The 13,981-nt window shown below is 45.6% G+C and overlaps 1 protein-coding gene across 1 annotated transcript; it reads right to left on the reverse strand.

Moving 5' to 3' along the window:
* Nucleotides 1-910: 910 nt before the first annotated feature.
* On the reverse strand, nucleotides 911-10,047 carry LOC404105 (trophoblast Kunitz domain protein 1). Its single transcript, XM_015474207.3, has 5 exons — nucleotides 9,823-10,047; nucleotides 7,362-7,445; nucleotides 6,110-6,181; nucleotides 4,721-4,819; nucleotides 911-1,395 (listed from the first exon to the last, which is right to left on the reverse strand). Exons 1-5 carry the CDS (start codon nucleotides 9,914-9,916, stop codon nucleotides 1,196-1,198), a joined length of 549 nt encoding a protein of 182 aa, XP_015329693.1. The 5' UTR covers nucleotides 9,917-10,047; the 3' UTR covers nucleotides 911-1,195.
* Between the last annotated feature and the right edge of the window lie 3,934 nt (nucleotides 10,048-13,981).

The raw sequence follows: 13,981 nt of genomic DNA on the forward strand, positions 1-13,981 counted from the left end.
GAGGTCAGTGAGGCTATAACAGGTTTGCTTCTTGTACCTGGTAGGGCACAGTCTCTGGACAGGGAATTTGGAGGTGCCCACAGCTCTGCAGAACAGTGAGGAGGACCACTATTTCCATGGACCTTATTGGTTAAGGTTTGTAGTTGCAAACAACAGGCTCCACTCCAGTCAGTTTAATTTTAATATGCATTTATTTAAATATAACCCACAGTGTTTGAAGTTACAGAAAGGAAAATGCAGCATCATTCTGGGGTTTAGGGGCTTCTTTATCCCAAACTCTTCTCTCAGTATGGATGCTGAGAACTGGATGCTGGAAATACCACCTGGCCACCCACGAGGAGAGCAGTGATGGTGGGCAGGGGGATGAAGGTGAGGATGCCGTGAGGATGGGGGTGAAAATGAAAATCCTGTGATAAAGCGCAGGCTCTGCAGTCACTCTGGTCATGGGGAGTGTGCTCCTACATCCCTTCCTTCCTTCCTCAAGTAGAACTGTCTCTTTGGTGTCAGGAACTGTCCTAAGTGTTTGGGATAAAGGGAGGACATGTTCTCATGGTGCTGAGAGCTAACTGGATGAGACAGAAAAGGCATGCAGACCGTGGAAGAGAGGAAATAGGCTGGCTCTGCTGTGGAGGGTAGGGGAGAGAAGAACTGCGAGGAGACCTAATGGTTTAGAAGCAGCCATGGCCTAGCTCTGCAGGGGTCCTCCTCGGACTTCACATTTTCTGGGAGACACTCTTCGAGTGTCCTCTGCAAAAAGAAAGGAACTTGCTAAGTGCCATCATTTGCAGCCCCAGACCTGGACACTGGTCATCTTGACAGATCCTAGATTTTCCAAAAATATAGAAGCAGAGTCCTCATGACCCAAATGGCCTACAAGAAAGAAGTGAACTTTCCAAGCCTAGGTGGGGCACTCAGGAGCACTGCAGACCTGCCCTGGAGGGTGGCTGAAGCAGTGTTCCCATCTAAGAAAGAAGAGCATGTGATCAGGCTGAGATGACCACAAAGAGGCCTCCGGGGTTGACCTCCTGCCATCCTCTCCCTGGAGAACTCGCTCAGTGTGGTTTCACAGGACACTGCAGCCTCTCCTCCTGGCAGCAGCGAGGAGGAAGACACTGTGCAGGGTGAATGGTGTGTGGCCCCCTGAGCTCCGCCCCTTTCCCCAGCCCTTCCCTCCCCCTGTGCCCTGGCCCCTGTCTTACCACAGGGAACCAGCCCCTTGACCGCAGGTCTTCATGCAGTCCTCTATCGTTAGGAAGTTGTTTTTGTTCCCTCCGAGGCTGCCATATGTGAACGGCTCACAGTGACCGGTCTTGGCATCGTAGAAGTACCTGGGCATCTTAGTAGTGCCGTGACCTACCACTTTGGGCTCCAGGCAGAAGGCAGGCCTAGAATCTGCTGGAATGAGAGGGCAGTTGTCAGTTACGTGGACGGTCATCACTGCTCCGTACAAGGCCAACAACTAGAACCACCGGTTTGTTTGGAATAGAGAATGTTAGGGTTGTGGAGGTCAAATTGAAAAGCCTATTTGAAAACCTCCTTTTCTGGATGAATTATGAATGTTGCTAGGGGTGACATGATGTAGTAATCATGTGCAAACATATGTCTCTTCATGAAGCCTTTTAAGAAAATCTGGCATAATGCCTTTGAAAAGCCTTAAAACTTCTGTAGGACTTCCCTGGTGATCCCGTGGTTAAGACTCTACCGTGCAATGCCTGAGTCCAGGGTTCAATCCCTTGTCAGGGAACTAAAGTCCCAAATGCTGTAGACACGAAGTCGACAGACTATAACTACTGAGCCTGGGACCCGCAACTAATAACCAGCCCACCCAAATAAATACATAAATGCTCAAAAAAGAAAAAAAACACAAAAACCTCCACAAGTGTACAACAACAACAGGACAAAGGTAAAAAATATTCCCTATATGTCAGTAATTACTGGGTCTGGATACCTGAGTTTTATAATACTATTAATATCCTCTGTGTTATGTGTGTGGTAAAAGCTTTCCATCATTAATAAAAATTGTGAAGGAATCGTGCTATAATGGAAAAAGGCATGAAGAAAACATAACACTGTGTTTGCTTCAGTTATTTCATGGGGATTCTATGAATGAATATTGATACTATATATTGTGTATATAAGGAGAAATATACATATTTGTTTTTTCATTGTTTTCCTGATGCTGATCCTAAAAATCTTGGTATTTCTTTTGTGATGAGAGCAATAACAGTGTCCTTTGATATGTGAAGTGGTTGAGTTTGGAAAGACTCTAATGAGCCCAGAACGGGCTCTGATTGCACAGGAAAGGTCTGCCTACCGGCGGGTGGGCACTTTCATTCCACCCTTCCCCTGGTCTTCTATCCACTGCTCCTCTCCTTCGCTCAGCCTCAGGGAGGGTAATGGAGCTGTCTGTTGAACGACCTCCAATGGCTAATGATTTAATGCATCATGACTAGGTAATGACGCCTCCATAGAAACTTCAACAGAGCAGGACATTCATGTTATTCAAGAGACCTGGGATCCACTCAGGGAATAACACTGCTCACTGGGGCTTTGTCTCTGCTCTTTACCCCCTCGAGGCCACTCTCTGAACTGCAGCCTGAAGGATTCTGTTATTATTCTGTCCTTCCGCATGGCTCCATCACGACCAATCCCTCAGTGAGTCCCTTTTTCTCTGAGAGTCAAATTCTGATTCTTAAAAAGTCCTACAAGCGTTCTCTCTACCTGCTCCCATGGCCTCGATGCCTCATCCCCTTCTACTCGTTTCCCCTCATATAAACCCTCTCATATCCAGCTACCCTGGTCCCTTCTGTTGCTCAGACACAACCAGGCATGTTATTTCTGCAGCTCTGCTCAGTGCCTCCTTATCACAGAGGGTTTCCTTGACCCTGTAGAGAAAAAGGACAGCATTGTTTCTCTGCCTTGCTCTCTATCTTCAAGAAACTGATAACCTACCATAGGATTTCTCCCCTTTGCTATTTTTATGTCATCCTCCAAGAAGGCAAATTACTTTGCCATGTTTTTTTGATAGCTGTGTCCCCATCCCCAAGAACAGTGCTTTAAAGGGACTTACTAACTCTCATTTTCATTCTCTCCACAAGTGCAAGGTCATCAAATAGAATGGGTATAATTGATTTCCTTTTAGTACAAAATCACCTTGATAATGGGGCACATCAACACAAAGGTCAATCTCCCTCTAACATTCAGTCTCCTGAGAGGATAATAAAAGAGTCTGTCCTGGTAATCGTTAACCCTGAAGCCTCTGAACCCAGATATTTATGGATTTTTAAGGAGGTTTTCAATAGAGAACCACTTTGATTAAATTAGTGGCCATTGCTCATTGATCTCGATCTCAGAGCCTGCCCCTCTCCCCAGAGGGGCTGGCAAGAAATTGGTGAAATTTCCAACCTCTGAATGGGTGTTTGAGTTTTTTGGCAGACAACCCAGAACCTGAAGTTTCCTGGGTTGCTTTCCCTGAGTGGTCTCATGGTCTGTCAAAGAAAGTAAGTTCCAAGAGTTTCAGGATGCCTGGACCATGAACCAGGACAAGGATCAAATATAGATCAAATATATGAACAATAAAATAATAGTCAAAAGAGGACAAATGAAAGGGCCTGGAGACTTTACTCATATTTTCTCAGCCTAGGTCCCACGAGACAAACTACACAAGGGCTGTGTTTTTGCGCTCTTGAAGTTGATCTGCTCAGTGGTCCCACGTCTTTCTGCTTATTTTTAATAATAGAGGTATAATCATTATTTGAGCCCTCAATATGTTTTCTTGCAAGGATAAACTTCTTCAGATTAACGCGTTGGTGGAAAATGGGCAAAATTGGTCATGAAATGCGAACAGATTCTTTATATTCACGACTGGTAAACTGTTCAGAGAACTCATGTAACATTTTCCCCTGTTCAGATGAGGAAACTGCAGATGACTTGCCCCAGGACACAAGCATGTGGGTGGTAGGGTCAGGACAGGTAACTTATGATGTCACAACCCATCGATTACAATACCTGATTCCACCAGGAGTTCGGAAAATACAGCTTACTTGTAAGAGTTTCTGGATGCAGTGTCCTACTTTTATTACTTCCCCATCCCAAGCTTCATCTAAGCCCCCACCTCACAGGGCAGAGTGAGCTTGGGTTAAACCCTGACAGCGAATATGTGGCGTCTCTACCAACATCAACCAATTCCCCAGATACCTGCTGGGCATCCCCCAGTCAACTGACGCCTGATGTGAAATCTGTGCAGTTAATGCAGATCTCACGGGACGAGGGCTCAAGACTGTCCTCACTTTATAGAGCCAGTCACGTGTTCCCTTGTTACTTACACTTGTGACCAAACGGTTAAAATGTGGAGGTTCCATGACATCACTTCCAAGTTTAACAACTGAATGGAACTGATGATAAAACTTAGGAAAACCCTTACTGTTCTCAGATGAATATACATGAAAAGTTCACAAATAGTGAAATGGAGGGGACGTGTAGAGCAAAGGGGGAGTGGAGGTGTGTGGAGCCTCCATGTCTCAGTGAACACAGCACCCTCACATCACGTACTTGTGTTCACCACCCAGGAAACTCTCTGAACTTTAATATTTTTACATTTTTTTGAGGTTTCAAGAAGTAGGCTTATTGATTGAATCATTGGCCACTGGCCATTGGCCGGTGGTGACTGATCTCAGTCTCAGTGCCCTTTCCTCTCCCCAGAGGCACAGAAAGTACAAACCTTTATTCTTCTCACTGAGTATTAATTGCTGAGTATTGAATGTTGGGGACTCCTCTACTGTGTGGTTCTTGAGTTGTGCTCCGGAAGTCTTCACATGACCTATGAAGGAAAGTAAATTTCAAGAGTTTCAGGAGGCCTGGTCCATGAAACAGGATAAGGATCAAACATGGATAAGATAATAACAGTCAAAAAAAAAGACAAGGGAAAGGGCCTGGAGACTTTAACAACCATATCAGCGTTGGTCCCACAGCCTACCACAAAAGGGCGGTTACTTGCTCTCCCTGCCTTTGCTCTCCTCTGTGGTTCCACATCTTTTGATTAGTTTTAATAATAGAGGAATAACCATTATTTGATGAAGAAATATTTTTACTTGTCCAAAGCAAGTAGGCAGAGAATTTTTTTTTCAGATTTAATACACCATAGTGGAAAATGGACAAATCTGGCCATGAAATGTGGATAAACTATTTATTTACATGATTTGTCATCTGTTCAAAGAACTCATGTAACGTGTTCCCCTGTTCAGATGAGGAAACTGCAGATGGCTTGCCCCAGGACACAATCATGTGGGTAGTAGGGTCAGGAAAAGATACCGTGAGGTCGCAACCCATCGATACACTACCTGATCCTGCTAGGAGCTTGAAAATACCGATAACTGGTGAGTGTTTCTGGGAGCAGGGTCCTACTTTCCCTACTCACCTCTCCCCAAGCCTCATGTGAGCCCTCAAATCACAAGGGAAGGTGAGTCCGTGTTTTTTCCTGAAGCGAAATGCGTGGTTTCTGCACTAACACCATCCGGTTCCCAACACCCAATGGGAGAACCAGTTAATTGACTTCTGACACAAAATCTGTGGCGTTTGGGCTGATGCCACAGGTTGAGGGATCTAGATTGTCCTCTCTTCAGAAGCCAGTCATGTGGTCTCAAGTCACTCATGCTTCTGACCAAATGACTAAAAATGAGAGTTTCCGTGACCCCACCTCCACGCACAATAATCAGGGGAACTGGTGACTGATCTCGGGAACACTCTTACTGTTCTCAATCAATGTACAGGGTAAAACTCAGAAAGAACAAAATGCAGGAGATCTGTACTGATCCCGGGAACACTCTTACTGTTCTCAATCGATGTACAGGATAAAACTCAGAAAGAATGAAATGCAGGAGATCTGTAGGGCGAAGGGGAGTGGAGATGTGCAAAGCCTCCATGCCCTGGTTAGATGAGCACCCTCATATAACCTCCTTTTGTCACCGTCCCAAACACTCTCTGAATGCCAGTATTCTGGATTTTTAATGAGGTTTCACTAAATAGGCACACTGATCGAATCATTGGCCAGTGGTGACTGACCTCAATCTCAGTGCCCTCCCCTTTCCCCACAGGAGCAGAAAGTTCAAACCTTTATTCCCTTCACGCATTGCTTTAACCACTTCACGTATGAAACCGGATCCCGCGTTGGCAATCTTGGCACCTAGGAAAGACAAAAATTCCACAGTTTTCAGGAGTCTGAGACCATGAGCCGGGACAAGGTTCAAATATGGATAATAAAATGATAGTCCAAAGTGGACAAGGGAAAAGGCCTGGAGACTTTGCTAATGTTATATCAGCCTTGTCCCAGGAGCCAGCCACACAAGGGCTGTGTTTCATGCTTTCCCTGCAATTGCTCTGCTCAGTGGTCCCAGGTCTTTGGGATTTATTATTATAGTAGAGGGATAATCATTATTTGACACATAAATATTCTTTCTCACCCCAAAGCAGTAGGTAGAAATATCTTTTCAAATGAACATATCCTGGTGGAAAATGAGCAAAATTGGCCACGAAGTGTGAATAAACTCTTTGTATTTATGACTGGTAATATGTTCAAAGAACCCATGTAACAGGTGTCTGCTGTTCAGATGATTTCCCCCAGGACACATGGCATGTGGGTGGCAGGGTCAGGACAAGATACTGCCCTGTCACAATCCATCTGACATACTATCCTATTCTCCCAGAAGCTCTGAGAGTACCGATAACTGGTAACAGCTTCTGGGTGCAGTGCCCTACTTTCATTACTCCCCTGTCCCCAGGACTCACCCGAGCTCCCAAAGCACAGGGAGACTGAGTCTGGGTTTCCCTGACACCACATCTGTGGTGTCTCTAGAAACAACATGCAATTCCTCCAAACACCACTGGGTGTCCAACAGGGCAATTTAATTCTGATAAGAAATGAGGGGAGTTAGTACAGATTCTGCATGTTGAGGGCTCAAACTGTTCTCAGCTCAGATGATAGGCGTGTTGTCCCGATTCACTCATGATTTGACAAAGGGTCTAAAACTGGGAAGTTCCCTTACCCCACCTTGGTGTTCAATAATGCAATAGATCTGACGACCAGACTCAGGAAGACCACTCTCATAGAGATCTCATGTTATCATAAAGGATAAATCTTGGCACAGCAATGTGAGTGAGAGGTGCAGGGAAAAGTGGAAGTGGAGGTGTGGGGACCCTCACATCACCGCCGTGTGTTACCACCCCAAACACTCTCTGAATGCCCACATTCATGGACTCTTATTGAGGTTTCACTAAACAGGCGTATTGATTGAACCATTGGCCAGTGGCATCTGTTCTCAATCTCAGTGCCCTCTCCTCTCCCCGGAGTTGCAGAAAGTTCACACCTGTAGCCACACCACGGATGATATTTTTAATCATATCTTTTGTTGAATGCTTCTTAGGTCCCCGTCTATGACTTGTCTCCAGACCTATGAAAGACAGTAAATTCAGAGAGTTTCAGGAGACCTGGGCCATGAACCAAGGCAAGGATCAAATATGGAGAATAGAAGAATAGTCAACAGTGGACAAGGCAGGAAGCAAATATGTAAAATAAAATAATAGTCAAAAGGGGACAAGGGAAAGGGCCTGGAGACTTTACTAATACTGTATCAGCCTTGGTCCCAGAAGGCAACCACACAGGGCTGTGTTTCTTGTTTTCTCTGCAGTGGCTCTGCTCATTCATCCCAGGTCTTTCTGGTTATTTTTCATAAATAAAGGAATACTCATTATTTGACACCCAAATATTCTTTCTTGCCCAGGACCAGTAGGTAGACAAGTTATTTTCAGATTAATTAACATATCTTGGTTAAAAATGCACAAAGTTCACTACTTGCAAAGAGCTGAAATGTGTTTCACCTCTTTATATTCATGACTGGTAATCTGTTCAAACTAGTCAATCCTAAAGGAAATCAACCCTAAATATTCATAGGAAAGGCTAATGCTGAAGCTGAAGCTCCAATACTGTGGCCACCTGATACAAAGAACTGATTCACAGGAAAAGACCCTGATGCTGGGAAAGATTGATTGAAGGCAGGAGGAGAAGGGGATGACAGAAGATGAGATGGTTGGATGGCATCACTGACTCAGTGGACATGAGTTTGAGCAAGCTCCGGGAGATGGTGAAGCACAGGGAAACCTGGTGTCCATGGGGTTGCAAAGAGTTGGACATGACTGAGCAACTGAAGGAAAACAACAAATCTGTTCAAAAACCCATGTAACCTGTGTTCCCTGTTCAGATGAGAAAATTGCAGATGAGTTGCCCAGGAAACATGGCACGTGGGCGGCAGGGCCAGGACTAGATACTATCACGTACAACGCATTGGATACACTGCCTGATTCTGCCAGGAACTCTGAAAATAAAGATAACTAAGAACAGTTTCTGGGTGCCACGTGTACTTTCGTTACTCCCCACTTTTGGAGCATCGCTTGAGCCCCGAAATCATAGAGGAGAGTGAGTCTAGGTTTCCCTGACACCAAATATGTGGTGCCTCTACCAATAGCAACCAATTCCCAAACAGCCACTGGGTGCCCAACAAGAAATTCACTTCTGTTTCAAATCCATGGAATTACTGCAGATTCTTCAGGTTGAGTGCTCAAGACTCTCCTCAGTTCAGATGCCAGCCATGGGGTCCTGAGTCACTCATTCATGCTTGTGACCAAATGGCTAAAATCGGGGCCTCTATGACCCCACCTTCAAATTCAGCTACTGAATAGAACTGGCAGTTGACCCTAGGAAAACCCTTGCTTGCTATACCCGGATTAATATACAAAATAAAACTAAAGGCAGCACAAGGGAGGCGATGTGCAGGGCAAAGGGGGGTGGGCGTGTGCCCAGCCCCCATGCTCTAGTGAGCACAGCACTCTCACAGCACCTCCCTGTGTCCACCATCCTGCAAGCTCTCTGAGCCCAGTAGTTATGTACTTCTTTCCAGGGCTCACTAAACAGGCATATTGGTTGGATCATCTGCTGCTGGTAATTGATCTCGCTCTCAGTTCCCTCCCCTGTCCTCAGAGGTGCTAGAGTGAGAGGTGGTGAAAACTATACCCTTTAAATGGGTGTTTGAGGTTTCTTGGAGACCAGCCCAATCTTGAAGGTGCCTTGAGTCACCTTTAGTGACTCATCTCATAACCTGTAAAGTCAGCAAATTCGAAGAGTTTTAGGAGGCCTTGGCCATGTCATGAGAAGGATCAAATATGGATCTTTTTATTACTAAACTATAGTGAGGTTCAGGGACAAGGCAGGGACCAGGAATAGAGAGTCTCACAAACGGGGTTCCTAATCTGGTAGATTTAGGTGGGATATATATATCCCATATATACATATATACACACATATATACATATATATATATATATATTTAATATATTTCCTCATGAGAGTCATAATGTCAGTGGAGTTGAAAGCTTACAACTTCAGCCTTCCCTGGTGGTCCAGTAGTTAAGAATCCACCTGCCAATGCAGGGAACAAGGATTGATCCCTGGTTTGGGAAGATTCCACGTGCCTCATTGGAACTAAGCAGGTGAACCACAATTACTGAGCCCAGATACCTCAAGCCCCTGCTTTGCAATGAGAGAAGCCACAATGAGAAGCCCATACACTGCAACCAAAGTAGCCCTGGTTACTAGACAATGTCATCGCATAGCCAGTAAGTCCAACACAGCAAACCCAAACAAAAATCCTGCCCAACATGACAGGAGAAATCCAGAAAGGGTTGGCAGTACTCACCCCACACCTGCCCTGCCCCCTTCCATAGACTTCCATCATTTCCCTCCAGTCTGTAGAAGACAGGTGAGGCTGGACCTACCTTCATCCTGGATATGGTGTATGTTCACCAGGGTGCTGTCCACCAGGATAACCAGGAGGAAGAGAAGGGCTGCGGAGAGGCAGAGCCGGTTCATCTTCGTGGCCTTGCAGGAGGGCTCCTGAGGATGCTGGGGATGCACTGAGCTTTAATATCCTGGCGAGGGGTGGGATCAGGTGATGAGGAAGGGAGTGGGCAAGGGGAGGAGCTGGGTCAGTCCTGTTTATTGCGTAATCTCCCTACAAAACTATGCCTCTGGCTTCTCTCTACAGGGGCCTAAAGTCCAGTAAAAGTACTTCTCAGATTTGACTCTACCTGTGGGTCTCCTGTAAACACAGATAGTGATTCTAATATGTTGACTCAGGGAGCATCCCAGGACCTAGAGCAGTGCATGGCATGTGATAGATAGTGAGTGGATGAGACAAATCACAGGACCTATAAGTGAACAGCAGTGTGTGAGCTCAGGTCCTTCTTTCAGCCTCCTGCAGGTGTCATCTCACCTGGACCTCAATGCCCTGACCCCCTCACCTAGCACAGATGACAGGTGTGACACAGGCCACCTTCCTGCAACCACTGTCACAGCTTCTGCACTGGATGGACACTTGCTGTCTATCAGACACTGATCCAGGCAGGAACTTAGCTGGGGAAGCTGATGTCCTCCTGGGCTGTGACCCTCCAGTGTGTTCACTCTGGTTACAGCATGAGCACTGGAATCATGGAATATTGAGGGAATACTGATGCTGTCACTATAAAGAAATATCAATTCCTATTCTTGGCACAGAGCTCCTAACACTGCTGGAGTTTCCTGAGAGATGAGAGAAACAAGGAGACTTTTGTCATGTGAGGGAAGGGGCTAGTAAACACTCAGTCTAAACCAAGGATGGAGTGTGTTATCAGGGTAATCAACACTTGATTGGGGGAGTGGGAATTCTCATTTCCACCTTTCCTCTTTCCCTGCCCCCACACCTCAGGGAGGGGTGAGAGGTGGAGGGCGAATCCATCACAAATGCCTAAAGATTGAATGATTTGTGATGAAGTCTCCACAGAAACCTCAACAAAGCAAGTCATTTATGATCTAAAAAACTGAGATCTACTCAAGGAACAACACAGGTACACACTCCACCATGGCTCACTGGACCACTGCAGCAGCCTGCCCAGGGGCCTCTGTCTCTGTTCTTATTTCCGAGGAGCCACTCTCCACTCTGCAGACTCAGGGATCCTCTTAAAACTTGAATCCTATTGCATGGCTCCCATGACCAATCCCTCAGTGACTCCTCAGCTCTCTCAGAGTCAAATTTGGATTCTTATAAAGTCCTACAAAGCTCCTCATGACCTACCCCCGTGGCCTCTCTGCCTCATCCCCTTCCACTCCCCTCCCTTTACCCGCTCAGCTGCAGCCACCCTGGTCCTGGCTGCTGCTCAAACACATCAGTCTCATTTTTGGCAGCCTCTGCTCAAGGTCTCCTTATTCCAGAGTGTTTCCCTGGCCCTCTACAGTCTCCTGAATTCCCATCACTCTCTTTCTTCACAACACTCATCACTATCTGCCATAGGATTTTCCCTGTTTTCATTGTCGGTCGGCCTCTCAGAAGGCATATTATTTTACTATATTTTGTTTACAGCTGTTTTCCTACACCAAGAAATGTGCCTTCTGGGACAAAAATCCTATGTATTTGATAAATATTTGTCACGTATATGAATCTCCCATGTCATCCTTATTTCAAGTGCACAATCGTTGAAAACTCTGGATATAGTAATATTCCTTATATTCTATTAGATAATGAAACCTGTCTCTCTCTCTATATATATACCTGTATTTATGTATATACAAATATGATGAAACCTGTCTCTCTATGCATACCTATGTGTGTGTATATGTATATATGTATATACATATACACACACACACACACACACACACACATATATATATATATAGCTACACTCATCGCTCAACAGTAAAAATTGTCTGAAATGTAGGAGACCTGGATTAGATCCCTGGGTCAGGAAGATCCCCTGGAGAAGGGAATGGCTACCTACTCCAGTATTTTTGCCTGGAGAATTTCCTGGACAGAAGACCTTGGCAACCTATAGCCCATGGGGTCACAAAGAGTCAGACACGACTGAGCCATTAACACTTTCTTTCACCTGTCCATATAATTATGAGTCTCCTCTAACATCATATATCCCAATAGGAAAATGAAATAATCATCTGACAGGACCAGCAAAATGAGTTGCCTTGAGTTTTGACTTATATTTTACCAGTTGGGAAAGAACAGTTTTTGCGCCTTGAGCAAACTCCCGAAAGTACTGCATTGCCTTCTCTTCCCACAATGGTCTCCAAAGGTAAGAAGCCCGGTTGTCACTCAATGTTCTGATTAATTTCATCACAAAGAAGTGCTCATTATTTGACAGACAAATTTTTTTTGAAGGGCTGGTGAGGAAATATATGCAGATAATTCTTTTGGACTAAAACATTGTGGGGGAAACTAGACATCATTGACCATGAATGTCAAGCTCTGAATACTCATTGACTGGTTATCTTTTCAAAAAACTCAAGTAACCTGGTCCCCCTGTTCAGGAGAGGAAAGTGCAGATGACTTCCCTAGGACAGAAAACATGTCAGTGGTGGGATCAGGACAAGTCACAGTACATTTAATCAAGTACATGATTCTGCCAGGAATTCTGAAAATGCAGAGAACTGGGAGGGGGTTCTGAGTGCTCTGCCCCACATAATATAGTCTCAGGGTCCTGACCCTCATACCAGACACAAATGATAGGGAAGTGTGAGTCTGGGTGTTGCCCCTGACCCCAAACATGCTGGGTCTCTACCAACAGCAACTGGTTCCCCAACACCCACTGGGCACCCAGGAGTCAATCCACTTCTGACACTAAATCTGCAGAGGGGACCCAGACCCCACAGGGTGAGGACTCCCTCCCTGAGGACGGTCCACACTTCAAGTGTCGATCACAAGTCCTGGGGTCACTTACACGTGTGACCAACTGGCAATAAACTGAGAGCTTTGAAGACTCATCTCTAAGGTTCAATAACTTATTAGAACCACTCACACAACTCAGGAATGCCCTTTACTTGCTGTGCCCAGTTGATGTAAAGCATAAAACTCAGGGACAGGGAAGTGGAAAAGCTTATGATAAACGGGGAATAGAGGATGCCGAGACTCCAAGCCCTCTCAGGACTTCCCCCACTCACATTCCCTTGATGGTATCACCTTCTCTGAAGCTCTTTGAACCCAATGTTAATTGAGGGCTGGACACAGACAATTTTATTGAATCTTTGGCCATTGGTGACTGAAATCAGTATCAGTACCTTCTCCTGTCCCCAGATGGACTGGGCTTGATAGTTCTAACCCTCTAATCACCTGATGGCATGTTCTGCAGTCCAGTCCTATCCTGACACTATCTCAGGTCCCATCCTTCACTCATCTCATGATTGAGAATATACAGAAAATTCCAAGTGTTTCAGGGGGTCTGGGGCATGGACGGAGACAGGGGTCAAATTTGGATTTTGTTATGACACTGCAGTAGGATCAGGGTCAAGGCAGGGACCAGAAATAGGGTCTCAGTTATGAAGTCCCTGATCTGGCAGAATCAGGTGGGATATGCCTTTAACGAAGCAGAACACATAATGATACCTCTTGAGAGGCAAGGAATTTCCCTGAAGTGAAAACTGCTCAATTTACTGGAAGAAATGCAGAGAGGTTTTGCTGCACCCACCCCAGTGCCTTCCATGGACCCCCGCTTATCACCTGTCCCCAGGCTGTAGAGGAGAGGTGAGCCAGGACTAACCCTAGCATTGGTTCCTGGTTTCACCCACCAGGTGCCCAGAAACACAAGAAGGGCTGTAGAGAGGCAGAGCTGGCTCATCTTTTTGGCCTTGTAGAAGGGTTTCTAAGGAAAGCTGGTGGAAGACTGAGCTTTTTGCACTCCAGCTGAGGGGTCAGAACAGCCAACAAGGAGAGGAATGAGGAAAGGAATGATCAGGGGTCAGTCTTGTACAATGTGTAATCCCCCCACCTTTCATGGTCCTGCTTCTGCCTACTGGGGCCAAATGCTCAGTAACTTTGATTCTCAAACTTGACTATGCCTGTCGGTTTCGTAGAAACACAGGATGTGATACTAAACGTGGGATTTTGTTCAATAT

Source organism: Bos taurus, chromosome 13 (assembly GCF_002263795.3).
Source record: "Bos taurus isolate L1 Dominette 01449 registration number 42190680 breed Hereford chromosome 13, ARS-UCD2.0, whole genome shotgun sequence".
NCBI lineage: Eukaryota > Metazoa > Chordata > Mammalia > Artiodactyla > Bovidae > Bos > Bos taurus.